We start from the raw sequence: 27323 nt of genomic DNA on the forward strand, positions 1-27323 counted from the left end.
TTTTCGCGATATTGGCGTTATTAAAGATTTGTTTTCGATGAAAAATTGCATTAGAGTATTTTGACGAACGATCAATCAATTCCAGGTTTCAAATTCAGGGTTAAAGGTCGGCCAAAGGGGTCGTCCATATTAACATTGTTTTTGCGATATTAATGCTTAAATACATTGGATTAAGATGGAAACCTGGTACGTGGGAATTTCAAGGAATGAGTAATTGATTTCAGGAGTCTAATTTAAATTCAGAGCTCTGCGAAAAGGGTCGTCCGTATAAACTGTCAATGTTTTTATGGAGTTGACGTTGTTATGCATTGGATTGAGATGAAAATTTCCACAAAGAAGTTTTGAGAGACGCTCAATTGTTTCAGATTTCAAATCTCGAGACAGGGGTTGTCAAAAATGGTCGTCCATATTATCTATTCACTGTTTTTTGCTTTATTGGGTGTTATACTGGGAGTCGAGTGACGTGACTCACTAAATTTCACTTCTTTATCCTGACTCCAGAAAATGTTTCAGAGAAGAAACGCTAGTATGAATGAGCTCCAAAAATCGATCACAGGACAATTGAGCTGAAACTTCTAGCCCAGAGTGGTTTCTGGAGTCGGCACAACGATGTGATAATTTGCACATCACGTCACGTGACTCTCAGAATAAGCCCCATTGTCTTGATTATACATCGGATTATAATGAAAATTTGCATTTGGGAGTTTAACAGCACATGTCAAATTTCGACAAGGAATCAGTAAAAGGGTTCGTTTTAATATTTTCGAATTTGTTTTTTGCAATAATTGCGTTGTTAGGCATCATATCGAGGCAAAAACTCAAACACGTGAGTTTCGCAGGACGAGGAATCGATTTCTGATAACAAACTTTCTATTAGACAACAGAAAAAGGGGTCGTTCGCATTTACTGATTAATGTTTTTGCAATAATTGTTTTATTATTTAGGCATGAGATTCAGTCAAAAATTCATTCACGGGTGTTTTACAAAACGTACAATTGATAAATGAATTAATATTTTAACTCAGACGACAGAAAAGAGGTCGTAAATATTACCTTTAAAATATTTTAGACGATAATTTCGTTGTTATGCATCCGGAAAAAAAAATTCGTACATTCGACGGTCAATAAATTTCTTATTTGAAATTTCCGTTTGGTAGACAGGCAAATAGGTCGCTCGCTAATTCTGTTAAGTATTTTAAGCAATTTTTTGGTGAAAATGCGTCCTAATCACCAACCAAATACAATATCATCAGCTTTTAAGTTAAAAGCGAAACGAAGTTCGTACGGGATCAGCTAGTTTCATCATAAAATAAATGAAATGTCATTAATAATTTGAAAAGTTTTTAAAAACAAGTTTGGTTTCCATGTTGTTTTTTCATGCCCTGATCGAAGCAAAGAAATTAAATTTAAAACTATCACCACACGTTTGTGTTCATGATCACTAACTGAACATCAAGTTTTACTATATTTATTCTACATTTCAATACCTACTTAGGGTTTCAAATAGTTTTTGAAAATAACACTCGCCGATAACTGCAAGATTTCAAGTTGCTTTGCAACGTATCGAGAAAAAGTAGTTCAACTTTAAAAAAAAATCGACAATTTTAATAATCTAGTATCAACAATACATTTCAATCAATCTATATGAAAATTTTCATAAAAGAATATTCAAAGGGTTGTTATCTACAGCGGTTTTCGCGTGATGCAATTTGAGTCGGTTCAGGACTTATAACATTTTACCAGAGGCTAAAAGGGTTAATAATTTCCTAAACGCTTTAAAATGCTTTTTTCTCAGATATTTCAAGTTGTGATTTAATTCACGATAGGAAAGATTTGTTTAAACTTATTGGCAGCCGAGAAAAAGAAGTCATTCCCTCCGATTCTCTAAAGTTGAATGGGATTTAAATATCGTACAAATTCTAATGTGATGTGATTCTTAAGTGGAAACCTTGAAACAGTAATTTATGCAGCAAGTGGTGAAAATGGATTTTTTTTTAAGAACGAATCGTAAATTCGTCGGATGAGGCTTGCCGGGTTAGAAGACACAACTTTTTGCCATGCCAGGAAATACCCTTGAAATCAAGCTCTTATACCCTCAAATACCAGTTTTAGTTTATGCTTCGTGATCAAATCAGTGTCGAAAAATAGAACTTTGAAAACTGTACCTATATAAAAGTTCTACTTTTCGACACTGTAAGTTTCGGTAAAAAAAGAAGGCCTTATCAAAATCTAACTTTGTAACGAAAAACAAACATTTTAAAGCAAGTTCACTCGTGTTGGAAGAAAGTGGTAGGTATATTGACACTTGTAGCGCATTTTGAAAATTTTCAAGATCTGCTGCTGTGAAATTTCTTTACAACACCGTTTCTATATCAGGCTTATCCTATATAAATCCAACTATTTTTGCATCACAGCATGACACAGCGGCAAATATACATAGTGTTGTAAAGAAAATCGACGGCCCCAGATCTTGAAAAAAAATTGAAGCTGTAAAATTTTCAAAATGTGCTTGAAGTGTCAAAATTTCTACTAATTCCTTCACACACCAGTGAACTTGCTCTTAATACGGAGTTGCAAAAAAGTAGGTTTATTTTTGCACCTCTGCACTAAAATGTAAAAAATACAATCTGGTTCTTCGGGATAAAAATCTAACTTCTGGAGATCCAAACTCGACTTTATCAGCACTTAGCGTAATTGTAGAACTTAGCAAGCCTCGTTGTATAAATTTAACGAATCGTGCTGAAAAATCCGCTATATTCAACATGTTGCATAAATATCTATTTTGTGACTGAATTTTTTTATAGCCTCAAAAGTTATCTTTATTCTAGACGTTTCCTAGGCATGGTTTAGCAAAAATAACGTTGCATACTTAAAAAAATGACGGTCGCCATATAACGAGCAAAAGTTAAAGTTCAATGGTTTCACATAAAATCGATCAAAACAAGAGCCCAAACATTATTTTCTGAAAATTATCATTTTCTTAGATAGTTTTCGGATGGGCCAGTTTGAAAAATTTTATCCTTTGAAGTTGAACGAGATTAAGATTGATAAAATTTTCCTCAATTTTATTTTCTATATTCTAGTAGATGTTACAAAACCTATCATTCAATGCTCGAACGATTTTGTTCCACTGTGCAGCAACTTTCAGATTGCTACCGAAGCAAAACTAGTAAGATTCTCTGGCAGAGCGTTCAATTTTAGCTTGTTGCTGCTACCATCAAGGGAAAATTTGTTAGCAGTTAGTTGAACTGTCGCTTGGTTTTTTTTTTGCATCCACACAACAATATCGCCGGAAACACTAGTTGTTGTCCGCCGAGGCAAATTGAAACAAGACTTTAGAAGTTGAAATTTACAAAAAAAACTACTAGCAACGAACAACTAGAGTGAGAATCAGCTAAAGTTAGGAATCTGGGTAGCAAGTTTAAGAAGCGCATTTTTACGCACAAAAGTTTTTTCTAGAAGAATTAATCTATTTATCTATGGAAGGACAACGAAAAATCTAATATCACTACTTGTTTTAATGTTTCGCTACTTATATTTTATCTAAGATTGTTGTTAAAAACTAATCAGAAGAGAGTTTTATTTTTCTACATATGCCTTCTCTAATGGCCTACGGTTTCAAAACTTACGCAGTAGATGCGGCCAACTTTTCGGCTACTTCCAATTTAGATCTTTGAAGGGGGAAGGGTATCCAGACATTTTTTATCGAGGTGTTTATGGTGTTTAAGCACATCGAGGATTCAACACACACGCGTACGGGAAAGAAGTCGTTTGGGGTAGTAGCAGATATCAAGGGTTGCATTTTTCGTTTCATTTTGGTGTATTTTTGATGCAGGTGATGGTCGAGCACACAAATATTTAACAATCGTGGATGATCCGGGGGAAGGTTTTCAAACGGGTTGATTCGGGTTGGTCGTGGTCGTGATTTCAGGTGAGCAGGTTGGAGATTCATCAAAAATTCATTGGTTTTTATTTGGCAAGTGATTGGTTGTGGAGAAAAAATATGTGGGAAAAAGTACAACAACAATTATTAATCACAGCTTGAATATACGGGAGAAAATATCCTACAAAGTTGAAACATTCAAAACATAAACACTAGTGAGAAAAACTAGACACAACATAATTTATGTAGATTGAGTTAATATTATTGTCAAAAGTGTTTAAATATTGCATTCAATATATAGTTGTTGTAATATAAAATATGTAGCTTGATACAAAATATCAACATGCACTGCTTCACGAGATATTTATAATTTCCTGTAAACATAAGCACTTAACATAGAGAATTTAAAGTTTGTATATTGGACAAACTGGACTATAGATTTAGAATGTATTAAGACTCCAAATTATTTTCAATTGAACAAATCCATGTAACTGTCGAAATAAAACAAATCTTTTTCTCCCAACCCACCATAATTTTAAAATTTGTCCATGAAGCAACTTTTCGAAATCGGGCGGAAATGCAGTGTGGTTTTGAGCTCCCTGCGGAATGCTTTTCAACCTTCTCACTTCCGGCGACTTCATTCAACAATGCAATTATGCTCCGGTGTAGGCAGGCTTCGAGCTGTCTTCGTGACTTTTGGCTGGCACAAAGTTGTTGGCAGCTAGCAATTCACAAGAGGCTCATCAACTCTTATACTAGAGCCAAGAAACGAGGCACAAATTATCATTACATCTTTTCTTTTCGAGGATTGTAAAGAATTGCTTTGCATCGAAAAACTGGGAAGAGGTTTTTAAGAAATTGTCTAAACCTGGAAAGCAAATGAGTTGGTATTGTTTAATTTGGCATTCGTTTTTAAGCAGTTGTGGTTTCTTGCCACGAAATGTACTCAGTTCAACTGATGAGAAACTACCGGATGTGTTTTTTTATCTCATTAAGCTGAATCTTACATTTTTCTGTGAAAATAATGGACTGGATTATATTCAGCAAATTACAATCATTTCAGAAGGGTTTGATCAATATTTTGAATTCAATAATATCACGGATGATCCATTTGATATAAGATTTATCCTGATCACAATATGCCTGCTGCCTTATTGGCGATTGCACAGTCCTAATTAAAAATAAATGTTCCGAATACTATAACAATTCAATTGAAAATTTCTGATGCAGCAATCGAAAACATATAAAAGATTTATTTCCTTCCTTGAATATTTTAATACGAAATATTCATTCCTTGTCCAAAATGTATGAATTCTTATTTTTAAAATACGGTTTATAGATTAAAAACAAGAGGGAACATAATATTGAAAGTGAAGAATGTTTGTAAAAAAACGTTAAATTTATTTTTCAGATTATTGGTTAAAGATTAGCGATTTAATGAAAATAACACTTATTGGCAAAACAAATTTCGGTCCATAAAAAATCCAAATTTTCTCAATGTTTTACTCGAAATTTTTAAGATCCGATGCCAATATTTCAAATTATTTTCTTAAATTTTTGATCATTTAACAACTTCAGTGAAATAAAATTAGTTGGTTGTATGCATTTATTGAGGATAAGTATTTAGTGTCGTTTTAAGTTTTTGTATTTTAAGTAGCCTTTAGTATTTTATTTAACTTCGCGAGCCATTCTCAAAATTTTAGACTTATTTTTTTTCGAACGTTATGGCTTGTATTTTGATTTCGTTTTCCTCATTACATACCCGATCACGAGAGTATATCAAAATATTGAATGCAAATGAAATTTTCAGCAAAGTTACCTGGTAATGTAATGTTAAGGCATGTGCAAATTCGTGTGATATTTTGTCAAGTGATTTTTGAGATAGCGTTCTGTGAAAATATGTTTTCACTTTAATTTGAACCACCTAATCAAGACTATTTTTGATTCAAATCAAGACTGTTTTTTATTACGTTTTCTGTTTTCTGAAGCTTGACCTTCGAAATAACTCAAAATTTTGAATTTGGTTGAAGTTATAACAAATTTAGCCGGTTGTTCTCCTTCAGTACAAAAACAACATATTTAACTTTTGATCACTCCACCACCTGCCTGCTTTGCGTAATAGCATGATTTAAGATCTAATTTAAGCAGAGTATAAACTTTGTGGAACCTATTAAAGTGCTTTGCAGAGAAAACGGTCGCATTTGGAAACAGTCTTCTTTGTGTTTTTAGCCATTCGCGTGTCAATCGTTATGAAAGACTTATTAATTTGCAGTTTCCACAGACGGTTAGCCTCCTCAAGTACTAGATATTAAAGTTTTCTATTTTTTTCTCCTTGCCAGGTGACCGCTAAAGAGTTTGTTTTGCTTACCATTACGATATTTTCCAAAATATCTCCCCACAAACTGTCCAAATATGTTGCAAACGATTTGACCATCGTATTTTGTTTATTTTTCCGGTGGACAGCTTTTCTACCTTGTAAAATAAAATAATGCCTGTTTATAAGTCAGCTAGGCGAACGAGCCAGAAAAATTTGACTTTACCACTTCCTCTAATAATGTTTTCGGATTGAGCTTGGAAAAACCTCTCACATTCCTCTTAATTCATGGAATCAATCATCTTCACTTTTTTCAAATTGAAGCTCATTAGTGGATCTTCTAGGACTTCCTCAACGAGATACCATATGAACTTTAGTCAAACAGTTAATTTCCAGCTGTTTTTGGGTCTCCCAATGGGACTTTTCTGGATTTTTCTCGATTCTGTCCAAAAAATTTTGTCAATGAACTTCTGTATTGGACGCTATCTCAAAAACTACTAGACAGATTGTCATCAAATTTTGTGCACATATACATTATAGGTTGATTTTCTGAAATTTTTTATCAATTTCCATTAATGCATTAAAAATTTATTCACCAAAAAAGTGTTGCATTTTTTTCGATTACATTCCTCATTTTGATTAACATACTAGAACGGGAATGAAATCATTTTCAACTATGAAGAATTTGTTTTAGATTGTTATAAAATATATGTAATTATTACGTCTTATTTTGTTTTGCATACAGCTTTTCATGAAACACGGACAAGCACGTATCCGGGCTAGTTTTATCTAAAAACCTGGCAAATCCCAGGCATTGATTTCTGATTTCTGAAATGTTAGCCGCAGCCCGTGGCGTAGAGGATAGCCTTCAAGTCTTCTAGGCTAGCGGGTATGAGATCGAATCCCGGTCACGGCATACATAGTACATTTTCTGTGGATTGGTGGTTTTAGCGCTTGTTAGATGCTAGCCATCATGTCCTCGAAAGATGAACGCTTAGAGTTAAGAAAAAGGAATCTCTTCGAGGAAACATTAGTTTCATTGAGATCCTGTATGTGTTTGTGTTCGTTTTAAAAAACAAAAATCCGGGCAATAAATATTCGGACACATTTGGTCAAAACCTAGAAATTATTCATCAAAAATCTAGAAAAAAAAACTTGAAAAAATATATTTTATTAAAATTTAACAGTAGATTTTAAATTTTATTTTAGGATTTCAAAAATCCTTTTATGATTATTTTCTGGCTCAAAAAATTTAGTTTTGGACGCGTGAAAAAATTTAACGACACTATTTGTTTTTTAAGTTTCATTTGAGAATGAAAAAAACCCGGACAAAATCCGACCTTCTCCAATGAAATCCAGGAAACTGGGCCGGACTTTTCCTAAATTTTATATCAAATATCCGGGCAAATCCAGATAAAACCGGATATCTTGCAACCCTTAAGTAAATTCCATGAAAATGAAAATCAAATTATCAAAATAAAACTAAAATTTGAATTTTGAAAATCAGTTCAGTAACGAATGATATACAGCGCTGCATAGCAAAAATTTAACCTCTTTAAAAAAGTAAAAAGAACCGGCTATCCGCGTAGCAGGAAAAAACTGTCAAGTTACTCTCAAATATTTATGTATGATTGAAAAGGTTTATTTTACACAATATCAAAAATTATGAAATAAAATCAATCTACTAAATAAATCAGAAGATATGGGAATAATGATCAAAATAACATTTTTTCGGCGTTATAGGGCAGAATTCAGACGGTCGTGTAGGTTTCATAAATTTAAGTTGAATACATTCAAAATGTAGAAAAAATTTACTGAACAATTAATCTTAAATAACGATAACCGGTTAAGATACAAATCTATGTTATCAGGGGAACGCTCATAAAATCTCGGGTCATTAATCTGAACGGCAAAAGTGTAAGTTTATTTTGCTCCCGAAGTTGATTTTTCTGCAGTTTGTGTATTTTGTGGTTTTAGTAATATGTTCCAAATTTCAAACTCACCGGTTTTTTTTTTAAAAAGAGTAATAACGATTTGAAAAATCGTTTTGGGTCATATTGACCCAAAAGGGCGTGGGAAGGTTAAAAGTAAAAGTTATTCAAGAATCAAATTACTTGTTTTCTAAAAATAAAATTCAAGGTCAAATTAAGTGTTCTGGAGGGATTTGTTTTGGTAGATTGTCATTTTCTATTATCTTTTTTTTTTAATGAAAAATAGACAGACAATGTTTTTTTTACAGAATTGATGCAGCACTTTAAGGTTTTCTAGATTTTGTGTTGAATTTTTCTTTTAATCAAAATCAATATGGGTTTTAGTTTCAGAACCTTGGAATTTTTATGGAAGGTTTAAGCAAGCTTCAAATGAGTTTTTGCAAAAATCAGAATTCTTTAATCATGTAACTATCTGATTTAAAAATAATCTGAACTCTTCAATCTGAAAAATAAAAATCCATATGTTAACAGTTCATAATTAATTTTTCTTTGTTATTTTCTTATTTTAAAAAATGGATTTTAAGCGAATTTGAATCCAAAATTGTATCGAGGAAAAACAGTGATTAAAATCATTGCATTTGGTTTTCTGTTCATCGACTGACACACAAGACAACGAAATAAATATGTTTCCAGAATAGTGTTTGACTTATTTGGGCGCACAGAATTCAAACATCTTATTAGTTTTACTCTATCAGTTTATGTTTTAGACGATCAAGGACAGTTGATTTTTTGTATATTATTTCAAAGTGGTTTTCAAAATTCAGTTCTTTTGGAAAAATTGTAGAACATTTATTATAAAGTTATTAATTCAATGCACAGCTTTCAAAAAATCCGCTAGTAATTTGTATTTCTAAGAAAAAGGTTACAGAAATATTCACTTTTTTTTTATTCTCTCGTTTTGTAAATACAGGCGTTTTGACAAAACTTAATAGAATTTTTCATCACAAAAGTTTAATCGATTTCTTACAAACCATATGTCCAAACGTTTAGCAGTTATTCGAAAAAATTATGTCAAAGATTTAAAACTTTGATATCAATCACTCAAAAACGTTCTTTATTGATGTTAAAAAGAAGTCATAAATATTTAAATTTAATTAAACAAAATGCAATCATTATTTAAGCATTGTATCTCCGAAAATAGAATTTTTAACCGGAATCTGCATCCTGGATTGAATGGTTTTTTTTCAAGTTTATAAAATGTTTAAATACACTCGCGACGACCGAACGATTGGGCAATGAAAGTCCAAAAAATCGGTTGAAATGCCGATTTTTCTTCAAAGTTTTTTTTAACCAAGTTTATTGAAATACAATATTGATAAAAAGTCGAAAAATACAGATGCCCGTTGTACAGCTTAATTTGAACTTTTAACTGATCAAAGAAAAAGAATTCAAAAGCAAAGAGCATTATAGAAAATTTCACGGTAAACTTGTTTTTTGTTCAAATCTAACATCATTATTGGGCCGTTATGTATTTATCTTAAATTTAACATTATCATATGAGGTCCTCAGAGCTAAAGGGGTATAAGTGACAAAATAGTCGATTTTGAGTTAATGATGCCAAACGATTCTTCATATTGAAAACTATATTTGGTGATTTTTTCAGATTTTTAGAATTCTATCTACATACTTTTACGTTTCAAAGCAAACTACAAAAATTCGAAAAATGTATGGAAAATTGCCAAAAACTACAACTTAAAAGCGTGTTTACTCGAAATAAGCTTTCATGCACTTATACCCCTTTGGCTCCAAGGGCCTCAGATAAAATTTGCAAATTTGATGACCACAGAGCAGTAATTCCAAAATGGTATTATTGATAAAGATCTGTAGTTTTGCAGCTGGAAACAAAACTGTAAACCGTATTTTTACGAATTGACTTTTTGATACAAAAGTGTGCCAAAATCACTGAAATAGGTTATTTTCTACAGCATTTAAAAAGTAATGCAATTTGATGCGAGACACCCTTTAAATAAAATAACAACTTTTTCAGAAATCATTCCTGAAAAACATTGAGCATTTGATATCAGAGATCAAAACTCACTCAACAACTTTGTTCAAGACTGCGAAACGATTTGACTTATGGTTTTAAAAATATAAAAATTTTAATTTGGTTAAAAAATTTCTTAAATATCGTCAATATTTCCTTTAAAAAAAAATGACCAAAAGAAACCTCAATTATTTTTTGTCAGAAATAAAAAAAATAAAACGGTCTTCAAGAATGTTGATTATTGAGTGAAAACCTTAATTTCAAAATATTTGTAATGTGTTTAAGATTTGCCAAAAAAGTGCTCGGATTTATTTAATGATTTTTTACCTATTAGCAAAAGTTATCTCGAAAACAAGAACAGACATAAAAAACTAAATGAGTATTTAGAATAAGCGTTTCAAAATTTTTAATATCAATATATTTCTAATTTTGTTGACTTGTGTTCTTGGTTCCTAAGTTTTAAACTAACAACTTACAGATATGATCTTTTCACGTCCTAAACTGTTATAATCTTTACTCTACAATATTATTCGATGAACAAAATTCGATCTCAAGACAGTTGGCATAGATGACAAAGATGCTATCGACTACGCTGAGACTTGTTGGAAAAACGATAGTTTAAGACAGATACATTCTGGAAATGATTTTTATGTTTGCAAGAATTTATCAAAAAAATATTTGAACCATGTTTTTCCAAAAATCGGTATTCGGTATAAACCGATTCTTGATCGAAATTTTCGTCAAAAATAGGTATAAATACCGGTAAATTAGTATGTGTAACATCACTGCTGACAAACCGCGTGTTAAATGCAAACAACAACAGAGAGTAGTTAATGATATAGAATGTCTATTCGCTATTGTTTAAGAATCGACGAAGAGAGAATTCGTAGTGTTCACTGGAGTTGTTGCCAGTTGAATAGATTGGAAATTATCAGTGAAGTGTTGCCAATATGTCTAATGGACAATCCAAGTAATATTTATCACGATTGTAACCTGACTATAATACCTGACTTAACAAGATTGTAGATACTATAATCATCAGTTTTCCGATACAAATTTTATTCATTACTCTGTATATCACAACAAAAAAATCACTTATTTCCTGGTTTAAATTTCCAAGCTAAAATTAATGCATTTATATACTTTGCAAGAGTTGCTCATTCTATAAAAAAATTTCGCCTTTACATATCAAACATGGCGCTAAACATTGCACCGGAACACGTAGGCAGTTAGCACCTTGGGATTACAACCAGAACTGTACGAGCAAACATTTCGTGAATCACGTATTCACTTATTCACAGGTATGAAGGTAGCTATCGAAATGTTCCCATTTTTCACACGTTACGGCTTCGGAAAAGCGAATATGGTAGAGGTTTCTAATTTGGTTCAATTTTTTTCACTGAAAATTTTCAATACTATTAGCAAATCAATTTCAACCGAATTTTGAATGTTTTGGGAAATTTTTCAAGCGGAAATGACAAACCAAGGAAGCCACTGCTCTACCACATGTTTTGGAGGGAAAACCAAAAAAGGCGGCAGATTTGCTCCCCGGAGTATGGAAACTTTCTAGCTGATGAAATTACACAAGACAAAAAGTACATGCCGTTCCGTTCGTGTGTGCCATAAAAATCCCTCCAAGGCAAACGAATTCAATTAAACAAGCAACTTTTCGCGTGTACTCGAAATAATTGGCTACAGGTTGGGGTGGTTTGAGCTTTTCTCTTTTTTCTCCTTCCGGCATTTTCCTCGCTGCAAATGGCCGGGCCTTTCCTCCAGAGGATTCATTGTCACGAGCAACGAATTCATCATCCCGGAGATTGTCTCTTTGGAAGTTGTGAAAAGTTGAGTGAAGAATTTGGGGGCGAGTATTTCGGGGAAAAGAACGGGAAAACGTTGATGTGGCGCACTTTTGTGGAAATAAATGTCAGTCGACTGCGAGTGCTTCCGGAAGAAGACTTCTTCCGGATTAGGTGACTGATAAGAAGGAGTAACTTTATCTCCGGAATGATCAACCAACTTTATGGATGATTTCGGGAATTTGATTTGGTTATAACATATAACGAGGTTATCAGAAATCAAACAATGTAATCAGTAATTTATGGAAAATGTGCTGGCTTACAACATTAAGTTTATGGTGGAAAGCAAAATTCATGTAACAAACTTTGACGTAAGTTAAGATCACAGAAAGAAAAATGAAAATTTCTTTCAAGGTTTGAATCTATCTAACAAGACTTCAATAAAATTGTTCAAACAAAATTTTCCCCAAACAAAATTGTATTCCACCAATTTTGGTTTAAATTTGATTACTTACAAAGGAACCAAGATCTCTTCAATATTTTTGGCTTTTCCACTGTCAAAGAGCCAAACCAAATACATTTCAACTGACTAGAAACGATACAAAACAAAAACTAATCAACGGAAAATTCCGGTTTGTTGAATAAATCAATCAAATTGTTTCGGGCGGTGGATTCTCGGCATTCACATTCCAATCATTGAACGGTGCTCTTTTCATTTTTTCTCATTCCGATTTTTTTTTGTTTCCAGGGGATGACCCGTTTCTAAACATTGATAGACCACGGTTATCGATTTAACTCAGCTCCATTTGGATTCGGTTTTTATGGATTTGTACTTTATTTTTAAGAGATTTTAAGGTAAAGTGACTATTTTTGAATTAAGCAGAAATTTGCCAAAGAAATATCTTTTTTATTTTTTTCAAAAACACTGATTTTGTTTAAATTTCGTCTTTGGAAAAAAAGAACAATAACATCACGCATTTTACCCTTTTTATGAACCTAACTGTCACTGACAGTGTTTTTTTTATTTATTTAAAACTGCAATTCGGTAGTTGCTGTTTGTTCGCTTATCGGATGCAACTAGATTTGCTTCGAAAACTGAGCAATCGAAACCACATACATGTCCGACCCTCCCCTCCTTGATTCACTTTCATCAATGCAATGCTGAGGAGAGTAAATATTGAATTTCCAATCATACAGTGGTAACCCAACACACTGGCACCACCAATCCCCATTGGTCACAGAGTTTTATCTTTTTGAGCGTACTCGATGAATGGAGGAAAGGTTTTTTTTCATCGTTATCCTTCTTGTGCTAGTGAATTTCAACCAAACATTGTTAATGAAACACGTGACCGATTGGAAGTTTTACAATAGTTCAACAGAAGAATGAGGCACCAACCTTCAATTTCGTTCTCGATTTCATATGTCATTGAATTGAAAAAATCATTATCAAAAACCAAAACATGTAAACTAACGTAACAGTAGCAGGGCACCAGAGAGAATTGAAGTAATTTTTCCCCTTCTGTATTATTCTGCGGCTTGTTTTGTAATTTTCTTTGATTTTCTGTAATTTTCTGTAGTTTTCTGTAATTTTCTATAATTGCTGTAATTTTCTGTTGTTTTCTGTAAAATTAAGAATTTTTCTGTTATTTTCTTAATAATTTTATAACTTTCTGAAAATTTCTGAAATATTTTGTACCTGTATCTGCATCTGAAGAACTGCAAGTTTCTGTAAATTTCTGTACATTTCTGTAAATTTCTGTAAATTTCTGAAAATTTCTGTAAATTTCTGTAAATTTCTGTAAAATTCTGTAAATTTCTGTAAATTTCTGTAAATTTCTGTAAATTTCTGTAAATTTCTGTAAATTTCTGTAAATTTCTGTAAATTTCTGTAAATTTCTGTAAATTTCTGTAAATTTCTGTAAATTTCTGTTAATTTCTGTAAATTTCTTTTAATTTCTGTAAATTTCTATCAATTGTATTTAATTTCTGTAAATTGTTATTGATGTAAATTTCTGTATTTTTTTTTTAAATTCATGTAATTTCTCTAATTACTTACAGCTTTCTGTTGATTTCTGTGAATTTCTTTAAGACTCTGTCATTTTCTGTAATTAACTGTAATTTTAAGAAATTTTCTGTAATTTTCCAAATATTTCTGCAATTTTCTATACTGTTTTGTGATTTGCAGTAATTTTTATGTAATTTTCTTGAATTTTTTTAAATTTTTCGTTATTTTTTGTCATTTTCTTTGATTTTTTTTTAACAATTTGCAAAAACTTGCTAAGAACTTTGTAAAAAATATGTCTTTTAAAGTTTAATTCAGTTACTTTAGATTTCTTTAATTTTTTGTAATTTTCTAAAATTTTCTGTGGTTTTTAACAATCATATGTAATTTTCAAAATTTTTAAAAAATATGTAATAACTGAAACTTTCCGAAATTTTCTTAAATTAAAAAAAAATTGAATTTTTGTTTAATTTTCTTAGTTTTTTTTTTTTGGAAATTTAGGTCATTTTCATCATTTTCATGAAATTTTTAAGAATTTACGATTATTTTCTTTAAATTTTTGTGAATTTAGATAATTTTCTAAATTTTATTAAAATATTCTTTTATGTTCTGTAATTTTTGAAAAGCATACTGCAATTTTCTGTCATATTCCTTTATTTTATGTTACTTTTGCAATTTTCAAAAAAATCTGATTTTTTGAAAATATTCTAGAATTTTTCATTTTTTTTTATTTCCTGTAAATTTCGGTTATTTTAAAGTTTCTACATTTTTTGTTATTTTCTGATATATTTTTGTAATTTTCTTTGATTTTCAATAATTAAATGCTTGTAATTTTCTATAATTTAGTGTTGTATTTTGTCATTTGAAGTTATTTTTTTAAAAAGTTTTTTGTAATTTTTTGTCATTTTTCGAAATATTTTGTTATATTGGTTATTTTCTGTAGTTTTATTTAATGTTTTGTAACTTTCTGCAAGTTTCCGTTTTTTTTCTGAAATTTTCTGTAATTTTTTTGTTATTTTATGTTTTATAAATTTAAATAATTTTCTGTAATTTTCTCTTATTTTCTGTAATTTTCAGTAGTTTTCTGTAATTTTCTGTAATATTCAATAATTTTCTATGATTTTCTGTAATTTTCTGTAGTTTTCTGTAGTTTTCTGTACTTTTCTGTACAATTTTCTGTTATGTGCTGTAATTTTCTGATATTTTTTTAAATTTTCTTTAATTTTCTGTAATTTTCTGTAATTTTCTGATAATTTCTGTTAACTTCTTTAATTTCTGTAGTCTTCTGTATTTTATGTGGTTTTCTGTAATTTTCTGTATTTTTACGGATATTTCCATAATTTTCTGCAGTATCCTAAAATATTTTGAAATTTTTTGTAATTTTCTGTTTTTCACTGTAATTTTGTGTTATTTTCAGTGCTTTTTTGTTATTTCCTGTAAATATTTGTAATTTTCTGTAACTTTCTGTTATTTTCTGTAATTTTTTGTAATTTTCTTTAATTTTCTATAATTTTCTGTAATTTTCTGTAATTTTCTCTAATTTTCTGTTATTTTCTGTAATTTTCTGTTATTTTCTGAAATTTTCTGTAATTTTCTGTAATTTTCTGTAATTTTCTGTAATTTTCTTTAATTTTCTGTAATTTTCTGTAATTTTCTGTAATTTTCTGTAATTTTCTGTAATTTTCTATAATTTTCTTAAATATTCTGTAATTTTCTGTTATTCACTGTAATTTTTTGTAATTTTCTGTAATTTAGTGCAATATTCAGTAATTTCCGGTAGTTTTCTGTAATTTTTTGTAATTTTGTGTAATTTAATGTGATTTAATGTTAATTTTCATTAATTTTCTGTTATTTTCTGTAATTTTCTGAAATTTTTAGCAATTTTTTATTGTTTTCTGTAATTTTCTGTAATTTTCTGTAAATTTCTATAAATTTCTGTTATTTTCTGTAATTTTCTGTAATTTCCAGTAATTTTCTGTAATTTTCTGTAATTTTCTGTAATTTTCTGTAATTTTCTGTAATTTTCTGTAATTTTCTGTAATTTTCTGTAATTTTCTGTAATTTTCTGTAATTTTCTGTAATTTTCTGTAATTTTCTGTAATTTTCTGTAATTTTCTGTAATTTTCTGTAATTTTCTGTAATTTTCTGTAATTTTCTGTAATTTTCTGTAATTTTCTGTAATTTTCTGTAATTTTCTGTAATTTTCTGTAATTTTCTGTAACTTTCTGTAATTTTCTGTAATTTTCTGTTATTTTCTGGTATTTTCTGTAATTTTCTGTAATTTCCTGAAATTTTTTGTTATTCACTGTAATTTTGTGTTATTTTGTGTAATTTTCTGCAATTTTCTGTAATTTTTTCTGTATTTTTCTGTAGTTTTCTGAAATTTTCTGTAATTTTCTGTAATATTCTCTAATTTTTTGTAATTTTGTGTAATTTTGTGTAATTTGGTGTAATTTTGTGTAATTTGGTGTAATTTTCTGTAATTTTCTGTAATTTTCTGTAATTTTCTGTAATTTTCTGTAATTTTCTGTAATTTTCTGTAATTTTCTGTATTTTTCTGATAGTTTATGTGAATTTCTTAAATATTCTGTAATTTTCAGTTATTTTCTGAAATTTCCTGTAATATGCTATGACTATCTGTAATTTTCTGTAAATCTTCATAGTTTTCTTTGAATTCCTGTAAATTTCAGAAGTTTTCTGTTATTTTCTGTAAGTTTCTATTATTTTCTTTAATTTTCTCTTAATTATTCGTATGTTTTTTAATTTTTTTTTAAATATTGTAATTTTCTGATTTTTTTTTTGTTATTTCAGAAATTTTATTTTAATCATTCTATATTTCTTCAGGTTTTCTGTAATTTTTTGATATTCTCTGTTATTTTCTGTAATTTTTCAAAATATTTTGCAATTTTCTATTAAAGTTTTCAATTTTCTGTAATTTGTGTAAGTGATTTTTTTTAAATTTTATTTTTCGTTATTTCTTGACATTTTCTGTTATTTTTTTGTAATTTGCTCCAGTTTTCTTTGTTTTTTTTAATTTTATTTTTGAAAGTTTCTTTAATTTTTTTAATTTTCTGTAATATTATATCATTTTATAAATTTTATGTAATTTCCATTTGTTATTGTTGTTATTTTCATTTTTGATAGTAGATTTCGCAATTTTCAAAAAAAAAAAATGTTATTTGGAAAATTTCTGAATTTTCTGAAAAAAAAAGTTTAGGTATTTTGTGATTTCTGTGTTATGTCTTAACCTCTTCGAAACTTTCTGTAGGTTTTTGTAATTTTCTATAATTTTCAATAATTTCTGGTATTTTTTTGTAATTTTCTGTTCTTTTCTGTAATTATCTGTATTTTCCAGAAATTTTTGTATGTTTCTGTAATTTTCTGTAAAAGACAGGTAATTTTTGTAATATAATAATAATAGTTTTCTGTGATATCGCAAAATTTTCTGGAATATTCTGATATTTCTATTTATTTCTGTTGGTTTAAGAAAAATTCTGAAATTTTTGGTTATTTCTGTAAACTTCTCTAATTCTTTCTTGTTTTTAAGTCAATAAATTTTGTAAGTCTCTGTTATTTTCTGTAATTTTCAATTTTTTTTGAAATTTTTTATATATTTTTTTTATTTTGATTGTTGTTCTCTTGAATTTTTTTTCCGATAGTTTTTTCATTTTCTTTGTGTTATTTTCTACGATTTTCTTTTTTTTTATTGTTTTCTGAAGGATTTTTTAAAATCCATAAATTTTATGTTATTTTTGGTACTTTTTAGTAATTTTCAACAATCTGTTATTTTTTATCAATTTTTTTGTTATTTTTGCAACTTTCAAGAAATTTCTGTAATTTCCAAATTTTTTTGAAATTTTCTGAAATTTTCCGATGTTTTCAGTTATTTTTTGAATTTTTTTGTATTTTTTTTTAATTTTTGAAATTTTATGTTTATTCTTGTTGTTTTCTTTGATTTTAAAATATTTCCGATAATGTGTTATAATTTTTTAGTCTTTGCTGTTATTTTCTGTAATTTCCAAAAATTTTGTTATTTTCTGTAAATTCTGTAATGAAAAGTAATTTTTTTTAAATATCTGCATTTTCTTAAAGATTTCCGTGATTCCCAAAAATTTTCTAAAATGTTCTCATATTTCAGAAATATTCTAAAATTTTCTGCAATTTTTCGAATTTTTGTTTTTATTTTCTGATTTACTTTGTAATTTTTTTCTAATTTTTGGTAATTTAAGGTAATTTTCTGTAATTTTGTGTAAAGTTTTAAAATTTTCTGTTAGTTTTTTGAATTTTCAGTTATTTCTGTATTTTTTTTAAATTTTTGTCATTTTTGTCATTTTTGTCATTTTTGTCATTTTTGTCATTTTTGTCATTTTTGTCATTTTTGTCATTTTTGTCATTTTTGTCATTTTTGTCATGTTTGTCATTTTTGTCATTTTGTCATTTTTGTCATTTTTGTCATTTTTGTCATTTTTGTCATTTTTGTCATTTTTGTCATTTTTGTCATTTTTGTCATTTTTGTCATTTTTGTAATTTTTGTCATTTTTGCCATTTTTGTCAATTTTGTCATTTTTGTCATTTTTGTTAATTTTGTTATTTTGTCATTTTTGTCATTCTCTCCATTTTCTCTAGTAACTAAACTTTTTTCAGTGAAGTTTAAATCAATTGAATTGGAAAAATATTGATGTTCATTTAATAAAATCAATCACGGCGTTGTTTTTTTCACTGGAATCCCATCGCCGACCGTGTATTATTAATTAAGGTCTAATCATCTAACTTCAATATTCAAATGTTTATCCCAATGCTCGAGTTACAGGAAAATGTTTTTCCACTAACTTGGGGGCCTGATGAGCAAACAATTTTCCGATCCAATGTACACACCATCCGCTTCCATCCGTGGCTGATTTGCATTTATTATGCCATACGGCGTGGTGCGGCAGCGCAGCAAAACAATGTTCCTATAAAGGCAACTCGAAAACAAGTTTAGCTGCGGCTACGAAAGATAGGGAGGAAGGTTTCAATAATTCAATCATAGCGCCAAATAACAAACACCACCGAATGAAAACATCCATCCATCGCGGGTGCGATTCGGTACCTTAAATGGTGCCCATAACTATGTTTATATGATGGACAAAATGTATACATTTTACTACTATATATGTTACTATTTACAAACCAAGGACGGGAAGTAGCAACATAATCCGTGGCCCCCCTTCAAATCTCCCGCTAACTTAGTTAGGTTGTAGGAATACAGAAACCGATTGAGCTTCAGCCATCCAAATGGGAGGAATAGCTCCGGGGATTTGAAATTGAATATCCTGAATCGCGGTGTTGGCTTCAATCGAGCGTGATTCGGATCCATTCAGTATTTACTAGCATCCTGCGTCAAAACTGGTGGATCTTTCTTGGGGACTTGTCGAAGAGACAATTTGAAAACATTTCTCACAAAATGAAAACTCATAGATACTAAACAGGAACTGAAGTGTTTAATTTCATCTTCCAGGGGAATCAAAAGTGTTATCACAGACGAACCAGCCAAAGGCTGAAAATCTCTTAAAATAAAGAGAAAAAAAAGTGTTATTTGAAAATTCTGACGGTCGCCATGTAAATATTATGTTGGAGATCCTCGTTGTTTAGTTTCTCTTCCTCTTAAAGAGTGCTCTTCCTCTCATTAAGCGCCAAAATTCTCTCACGAACAGCCTAAGAGCAGCTTCTGGAGAGCAGATTTCGAAAAGTCCTATCGGAATGGGAGTTATTCAATCGTATTACGATGATCTTCAATATGGCTTAGTAATGGACTCCATAAACTTTTGTTTAACTCGAACAAGAATTTTTGCGTATAATTTGATCTGCTACAACTGAACTTGGAAATCTGAAATTGAATTAAATAATTTTGACGGTCGCCATGTAAGATATTTTTTGAGATTCCCAAAAAATAGTGTCTCACTCTTTTCAGAAGTGATCTTTCTCTCATAAAGTGCAAGAATTCTCTCCCGCACACCCCAAGAGAAACTTCCAAGGAGAACGTTACTCATAGATATCCACAAATATTTTCTAACACATCGACAATCCCTATCGGAGGCAGAGTCATTCAATCGTAAAACGACGATATTCAATATACCGGATAAACAGCTCGCAGCACAACACATGTTTGGAACCACTGATTCATCCAGCTCAGCTTAGCGCAATTTTCCTCTCACGCTTTTGCTGCTTCATTACTACTGCGATTATTGTTTTCCTCTTCTATGAGCTTTACGGAAAATTTGTCGGGAAAAAGTTTGTTCATTTTATAAGCTTCAACAGTCAAGTTCTAAAGTTTGCCCTGATTGCCAAGCTTTGAATGTTATTGGGCCAAAGTTGGTAGTTAAACTTCTTCTAAAGATGTCTTAAAAAAAAAACGTATAACAATTTATGACGGTCGCCATGTCACTTGAGCCACCTGGCCATTAGCCTTCAGTGCACCATCACATTGAAGTATGTTGATCAAATAAAAAAAAAACAGATGCTATTCGCCAGTCTGAATGGCTTAATTTTCATTTTTTTTTTTTCAAATAAATCTGCATAAATAAATTCAAATATTCTTTGGTAATTAGGCAGTGATTATGCGCAGAATAACTTTTCAACTGTTCATTTATTTTTCATTAGAATCGCTGTTATAGTTTTGCGATGCCAACTTTAAAACTATACACAAATACATATCATAAGTTACGATAATATAGCGTATTTATTTACGATTATTCCCTGAAATTTATGATTCGAAATAATGTTCAGATAGTGATACTTTTAAGCATGCTTTATCATAAAGATTATTATTTACTTAAACAAGATGCAATTCATATAAATTTTAATAAGAGAATGTTGATGATTGATAAAATATACGATATTTTTAAAAAGAAACTTTAAAGATAAATAACTGTTATAATCTGTCCTAAAAAAAGAATTTATATTTTCATTGAATTTTAAAGATGGAGAGATACATTCACTCAATTGTTACTGGCATTCCACACGATGACGTTTTAATCGAGGGAGTTTGAAACATTGACTCAGAAAATTATTCAAAGTGGAGCATAAACCATCAAATAATGTTGAGATGCAAGATGCAGTTGATATCCGAATAAAAGATGGAGGAACATCAAGAGAATAATAAAAATTAAATACACCAATAGAGAAAGAAACATAACCACAGACAAGCATCCACACAAATGACCACACTTAGATTAAATGATCTCTGGCAAAGTGAAACTCCCGAAAAGGGGAAGTTGCGATTGGGGGCGGAAACGAGTTTACTTACAAAGAAAAAGACCAAAGAGAAAAAATATCACAAAAGCAGGGAGTGGAAATCATAAAACATGTCAACCGATTCCGGGCAGATAAAAAGGACACCATAAAAATCAAACGGGCACACACAGACAGAATCATAACATTTGGGGTCCAAAATGGGAACTATTTCGCATTCTTGAGCCATTTTGACGAAATGGAGGGAAGAATCGAGCAGTAGGGTTCAAAAATGACGAAAATGACTGGGAACAATTGACGGTGGGATAAGTGGAAGATGGTGAAGAATGAGATGAAAAGTGAAATTTGTCTTGGTGGGAGAATACTGGGATTTGATTTAATCTGCTGAATTTTAAAAATCAAGAAAACAAGATAAAAATGGATTGAAAAAATAACGCAGCAATTATCTGGATAAATAAATTTGAAATCTCTAAGGGCAATAACATTTCCAGAATTGATTCATAAATATTGAGAAGGAGGAAACTTCATATGGAATCACTTGATCAAGATATTTCAAAATTTAAAGTTTTCAAATTCAATGTCGAAAAATTTCTTACATTCTATAACTAGAATAACTGGAAAGAAGTTGAACAATTTTGGATTCAAATAATCAATCCTTCATTTTTATATTGATAACTTTATTTTGAAATAATAATAGTTGCGGAAGATAAGAAGGACAATTGTTCCATTTTTATTGAGCAATCTGATCTAAACTATAATTTTGTTATAATAGGTAGTGTTTTTAAATTCATAATATTTTAGTTTTGTTATTTATGAACTAAACATGAGCTTTTTTGGAACTCAAAATTGTTGAACCCGAGTTGATGATTTGGACTTCAAGGTTTGACAATAAAACTTTTTTAAGCATCTTGAAACTAAGTCCCTAGAGTCCCTTAATGAGTCAAATAAGAGTCAAACAGAAAAGAACCAGACAAAGGCTGAAATCGCTGAAAGTGTCTGTAATAAAGAAAAAAAAGAGTCATCTCTATTGAATTCAAAAACACTGAATTTTGAATACACAATTATATCCATTGATATGGAAACTTATGTTTCCATAGTCTTTTGAACTTTTTATTAAACTTGAAACATAATTATTATAACAATTACAAAAAATTAGGATTTTGGTCAGAGCCTCAGCCTGCTTTTCTGAGAAAAGCAACGCGGGCAAAAAGCTTATTTCAAAAGACTTCCTGATTTTTGTCGATCTCGGGTTGGTTTCTTTTCACAACGTTTCTGATACACATTATTGAACATTTTTGATTCAATGTGATTCAATTTCAACAGATGTTTTGAAATATCATTATTGTAGTTTTTTTAGGATATCTGGAAGCATTAGTTTAGAAGCTGCATAACGTAGCTTTCTACTTTTTTATGTTAAATTGATTACTGATATTTGGAAAATAATTTACTTTCTCATATTCAGTCTCATTCACTTGTTCTTCGTCTCAGGCCTTTTTTGGCATAATTATACATAAATGAACTTTCAAAGGTGATGGTAAGTGTTCAAGGCACATGAGATATCAAAGACAGAAAAAACATAAGCCGTGAATATCATGAATTTTTCGAATAAGACATTTTCAACGGCTCACCGACGGGAACCGTTAAGACTTTTTCGAAAAATTCATGATATTAACAGCTTAGGTTCTTCCTGTCTTTGACATCTCATGTTTTTCTAAAACTTTCATCACCTTTTAAAATGTGATAATTTTTAGGTTAGAAGATGTATCAAGACAAACTCCGAACATTAGATTAGATTTAAACATAAACGTTATGAATAAAATATTTCACCTATTAGTTTCGACGTTTCGAAAAATATTCTTCTGATAAATATGTTTCGTTAAAATATAGTAGTGAAAGTACATTTTTTTCCAGCTGATAACTCGATTTAATTACATATGGGGCATTCGAACATTTCAAAAACAAAAGTGACTGCGTTAATAAATATGTGACTCAAAGTTTAAATATTATTTCGAATGAATTGAAAGCAAGGTGGTAGAAAAATGAATTTTCTTCCTTAAATATCTGGATGAAAAGTAGGTATTTTATATTCTTCATTTTTTATTAACAACTTTGTTAAGTTCTGTTTTGTTCAAAATGAAGTCCAGTCCCTTGTCCATATTCATGTAAGAGTTTTGTGAATATTGATTGGCGTTATGTTTTAAAATATCATTCAAACTCAAATGAGGCCCTCAGAGCCAAAGGGGTATAAGTGACAAAATGTTCGATTTTGAGTTAATAATGCCAAACGATTCTTCATATTTCATAGTATATTTTGTGGTTTTTTCAGATTTTTAGAATTTTATTTACATACTTTTACGCTCGAAAGAAAAAAGCAACTTTTTGAAAAATGTATGGAAAATGACCAAACACAAAAACTTAAAAGCGTGTTTCCTCGTAATTAGCTTTTAAGCACTTATACCCCTTTGGCTCCAAGGACCTCAAATGAACACTTAAACGCATATGTCGAGATTTATTTATAAATTTGATTTTATTTTTATCGTAATTAGTTTTTTTTAAACGTACTTTCCCTGATTTGAGTAAGTTTTAATTTTTCAAATATCTTATAATTTCATATATTCGATTTAAAAAGAAAAGAATGAATTTTGTAATTCATTTTGTATTTAAATAAAAGTTTTTTTTAAATGTATTTTCTTGCATTCATATCACATAAAATGCCTTTTAAAAGTATTCTTAAAGTTGATTTTTGAAGTTAAATAAAATGGAGTTGATTCTTCAATTTAGCTAAATATGAGTAGATTCATGCCCTGATTTGAATGTTTTCAAATAAACTATTATATTTCTGGAGAATCATTAAGACTGCTCTCCCGATTTCAGCCCCATTCAAAATTTTCAAGTTAGGAATTGTTTAAAAAATGAATTCACAGTAAAATTTTGGATTCATACTTTTAATCAAATTTAGGTAAAGTATAACATGAGCCTCTTATCAAAACTTTAAACCTCTTATGAGAAAAAATAGAGATTGAATTTTGGTTTTAAACATTTTCAATCAGAAATGTTCAGTCGGCGGCAAACGAATCAGTAAATCAATGTCATTTTAATTCAAATAACACAACTGAAAAGTTTGAAGTCTTAGATTTGAGTTTTATAAAAAGTTATGGCCCATCAAAGTTGGCAAATAATTTTTGGAATTGTTGAATTATTTCAAAACCATTTTTAAAAATTCTTCCAAACATTGTTCATTGGATGCAGCAAAATGTTTAGGATTGATCCAGATTGAACAATTTGTTGGAATTACCAAATTTGAAGAAATAATAGCAATTTTAGAAAAACTCCTTTTTTTTAAATTAATGTCATTTTTGCAACTTTTCAATTATTTTCTTCGATATCTCACGTGAACATAGAAATATCGTAATAAAAATAAGATGAATTTGTTTCATCTGTAGAATATTTTTTGTAAATATATGACTCAAAAATATTTACGTGTTTCCGAGATATTTGAATTTAAGTTAGTGTTGTTTTTAACAACACTATGCATTAAAGGGTTAATTTGTAAAATTTTGTCCAGTAGTTTCTGAGACACATAATGCCTTATTTAGGTGTTTCGTGGCTTAGATTTCTTTACAGGTGGTTCTAAATGGGTTGATATCGTTACATTTTTTATACCTGCATGATTTTTTTGCTGTATTTCTTAAAAGTTTTTGGTGTACAGTAGTATTTTTTCGCCACTTTAAGGCTTTTTTTAGGATTCTAGAGAAAAAGAAGGCATCAACAATTTTTCGAAATATTAAGATTGTCAGATATAGATTTTTCCTACTTTGTCTGAAAATTGGAAATTTTTCAACATTCATCATTTGTACATCCTGAAGTAGAGTTTAACACATAGTAAAACATAATTTGAACAATTTATGCTTCAATATTAAAATCAAAACATAAAATATTCGATATCTACTTCCTTTCGTGAAAAGTCTTGGTTAAAAATTGATATATGTGCTGTCATAATATTTAAAGAACATTCTGATGCAAAATTCGCTTTTCAATATCTGGAAATATTCAGTCCACCAAAAGTTTCAAAAATGTTCACTTATGTGAAAGATTTCGGAAGATCTTTTTTAAATTAATTTATATCACGATGTTTTTTGAACAATTTCAAGAAATGAAAAATCGAAATCTTCGAAAATTTGTCACTTTATAGAGGAGATTCTCCCCTATTCAACGCACAATTCAGAAAAAAAACGATCGGGGGGACTAGATAAACTTTTTTTTGCCTGCGGGAAACGCATTTTTCGTATTTTGAAAGAAATATAGTTTTTTATGCGTTTCCATGAAAATTGTTTTCTTTCAACATCGATTTTCAACTTTGAAGAGTGCATGTAAAGATAGCATTTTCTTTAAAAAAATCACCGTTGGTTGTCACAGCGTTCTTTAAATTCTGATTTTAAATAAAATTTTAAATTTAAATTAAAGCAGTACAGAACATTTTCTAGGAATCTGTGAGAATGCTCACTAGAGACCGCCAAAATGAATGTGACAAACACAGACAAAAAACATGTTTTTTTTTTAAATCAAATAGTTATTTGCTACTATTAAGAAGGACTCGTCACATTTCTAGAACATATAAAAATCGAAATAGAAAATCAATTTTAAAGTTTTTCCAGGAAACAAACAAAATGTTGTAAAATGGTAAACATGTTCACTTAACTCAAAACAACATTCTGTCTTCGATATAAATTATCATAGAGAATACATTTTTATCACCGTGCTTTTATTTATTTGCTAGAGTTTTGTCAGTTTTTTTACAACTATTTCTAGATGATTGTTACTGCCAGTTGTCAAATTTTCTTCAAAATTCAATATTTATGTCAAAGTTTTTTTTTATTTAAAATCAGTTTTTAAAGTTTTGTAATAATAACTTATTTTTTGGAGAAATTTAAATATAAATGAGCTTAAAAATTTAATGTTTGAAGTTTTTGGGAACAAGAATAAGTGATAGTTCAAGGAATATTTAAAAATGGTAGTGGCGAGAGCAATATTGAATTTTTTTTGTGACGTCACACGAACAATTGTATCAAAAATTTATATGAGAATGGCAGAAATTTCAAACACGTTTTAACACGAAATTGATTTCCAATTTCACTTTGATTGTGTTGTAAGGCATCTATTTAACTATGTTATGAATTTACTTGGTCCTATTAAGATTGCAATTTTGTTTTTCTTATTTTACTCATGAACGCAATGTCACCTTGAAGCTAAAACGTGCAAAAATGAAGAAAAATTCAGCACTAATAAGGTCTAGCTGGAAGTTATTGAGTGTTCAACTGATTGTCATGATTTTTATCCAACCGGCTTACTACATTCTTATGTGGAAGAATAAACATCAATTGATAATTGTTAACTCTGTTCACTGAAATGCCAATTAAAGAATGTGGTTTTGTATAAAAAAAAAGTGTATTGATTACTTTTTCTTAATCAGGAGCTTCAACTGCACTTACTTGACCATTTTCATGGATGATTATGAACTAATTTAAATGATTATTTCGTTTTATTTCGAAAAAAACAAATACAAAAACTGACATTATCTAGACGCAACTTCTTTCCATTTAGGATATTTGTAGCATAGATAGCATATTCTTTATGTGAAATACAAATTTGAAAATTGTTTTGATAGCTTTTGTAGTAGTTTTCGGTGAACTATTAGATGTTTCATACGACGTAATGAAGGCCCACGAGAGAATTTGTACATTTTTCTGGTTCCAAGAATATTTCGAAAAAAAGGAAAGCATTTTAAGTAAATTGACAGACATTTTTTCCAAGTGATTCCATATGGAGTGTCCTGGTAAGAATAAATTGTCTTATTTTTAGTCAACAAACAAACCACTGTGCGCCATTTATACAATAAAAAACAATAAAACGAAAACAAACACAAACAAAATAAGTTTCCGGATTTTATGAATCACCGTTATGATACCGGGATTTTTTCCTAACTTAGATTTCGATTTTTTATAGCAACTTGAGGCAGGCTTAGTAAAGATTGCAAACGCCAGCCGTCAAGTGAGGGTCCGTTTAAGAAGGTTCAAAACGTAACGGTGAGCTGTTGATGATGGGTGGGTGGATAAATGAAGGGAAG

The 27323-nt window shown here is 29.7% G+C and overlaps 1 protein-coding gene across 14 annotated transcripts in view; it reads right to left on the reverse strand.

Moving 5' to 3' along the window:
• LOC129751553 (potassium voltage-gated channel subfamily KQT member 1-like) overlaps nt 1-27323 on the reverse strand; it is a 705179-nt gene that overhangs the window by 263029 nt on the left and 414827 nt on the right. For 3 of the 14 annotated variants that reach the window (XM_055747130.1, XM_055747127.1, XM_055747117.1), the window contains one exon: nt 3629-3670. The exons of the other annotated variants lie outside the window; for them this stretch is intronic. In XM_055747130.1, coding sequence (XP_055603105.1) covers nt 3629-3670 — 42 coding nt within the window. The remainder of the gene's footprint in view (nt 1-3628; nt 3671-27323) is intronic. 14 annotated transcript variants of the gene reach the window in all.

This window comes from Uranotaenia lowii, chromosome 3, assembly GCF_029784155.1.
Source record: "Uranotaenia lowii strain MFRU-FL chromosome 3, ASM2978415v1, whole genome shotgun sequence".
Taxonomy (NCBI): Eukaryota; Metazoa; Arthropoda; class Insecta; order Diptera; family Culicidae; genus Uranotaenia; species Uranotaenia lowii.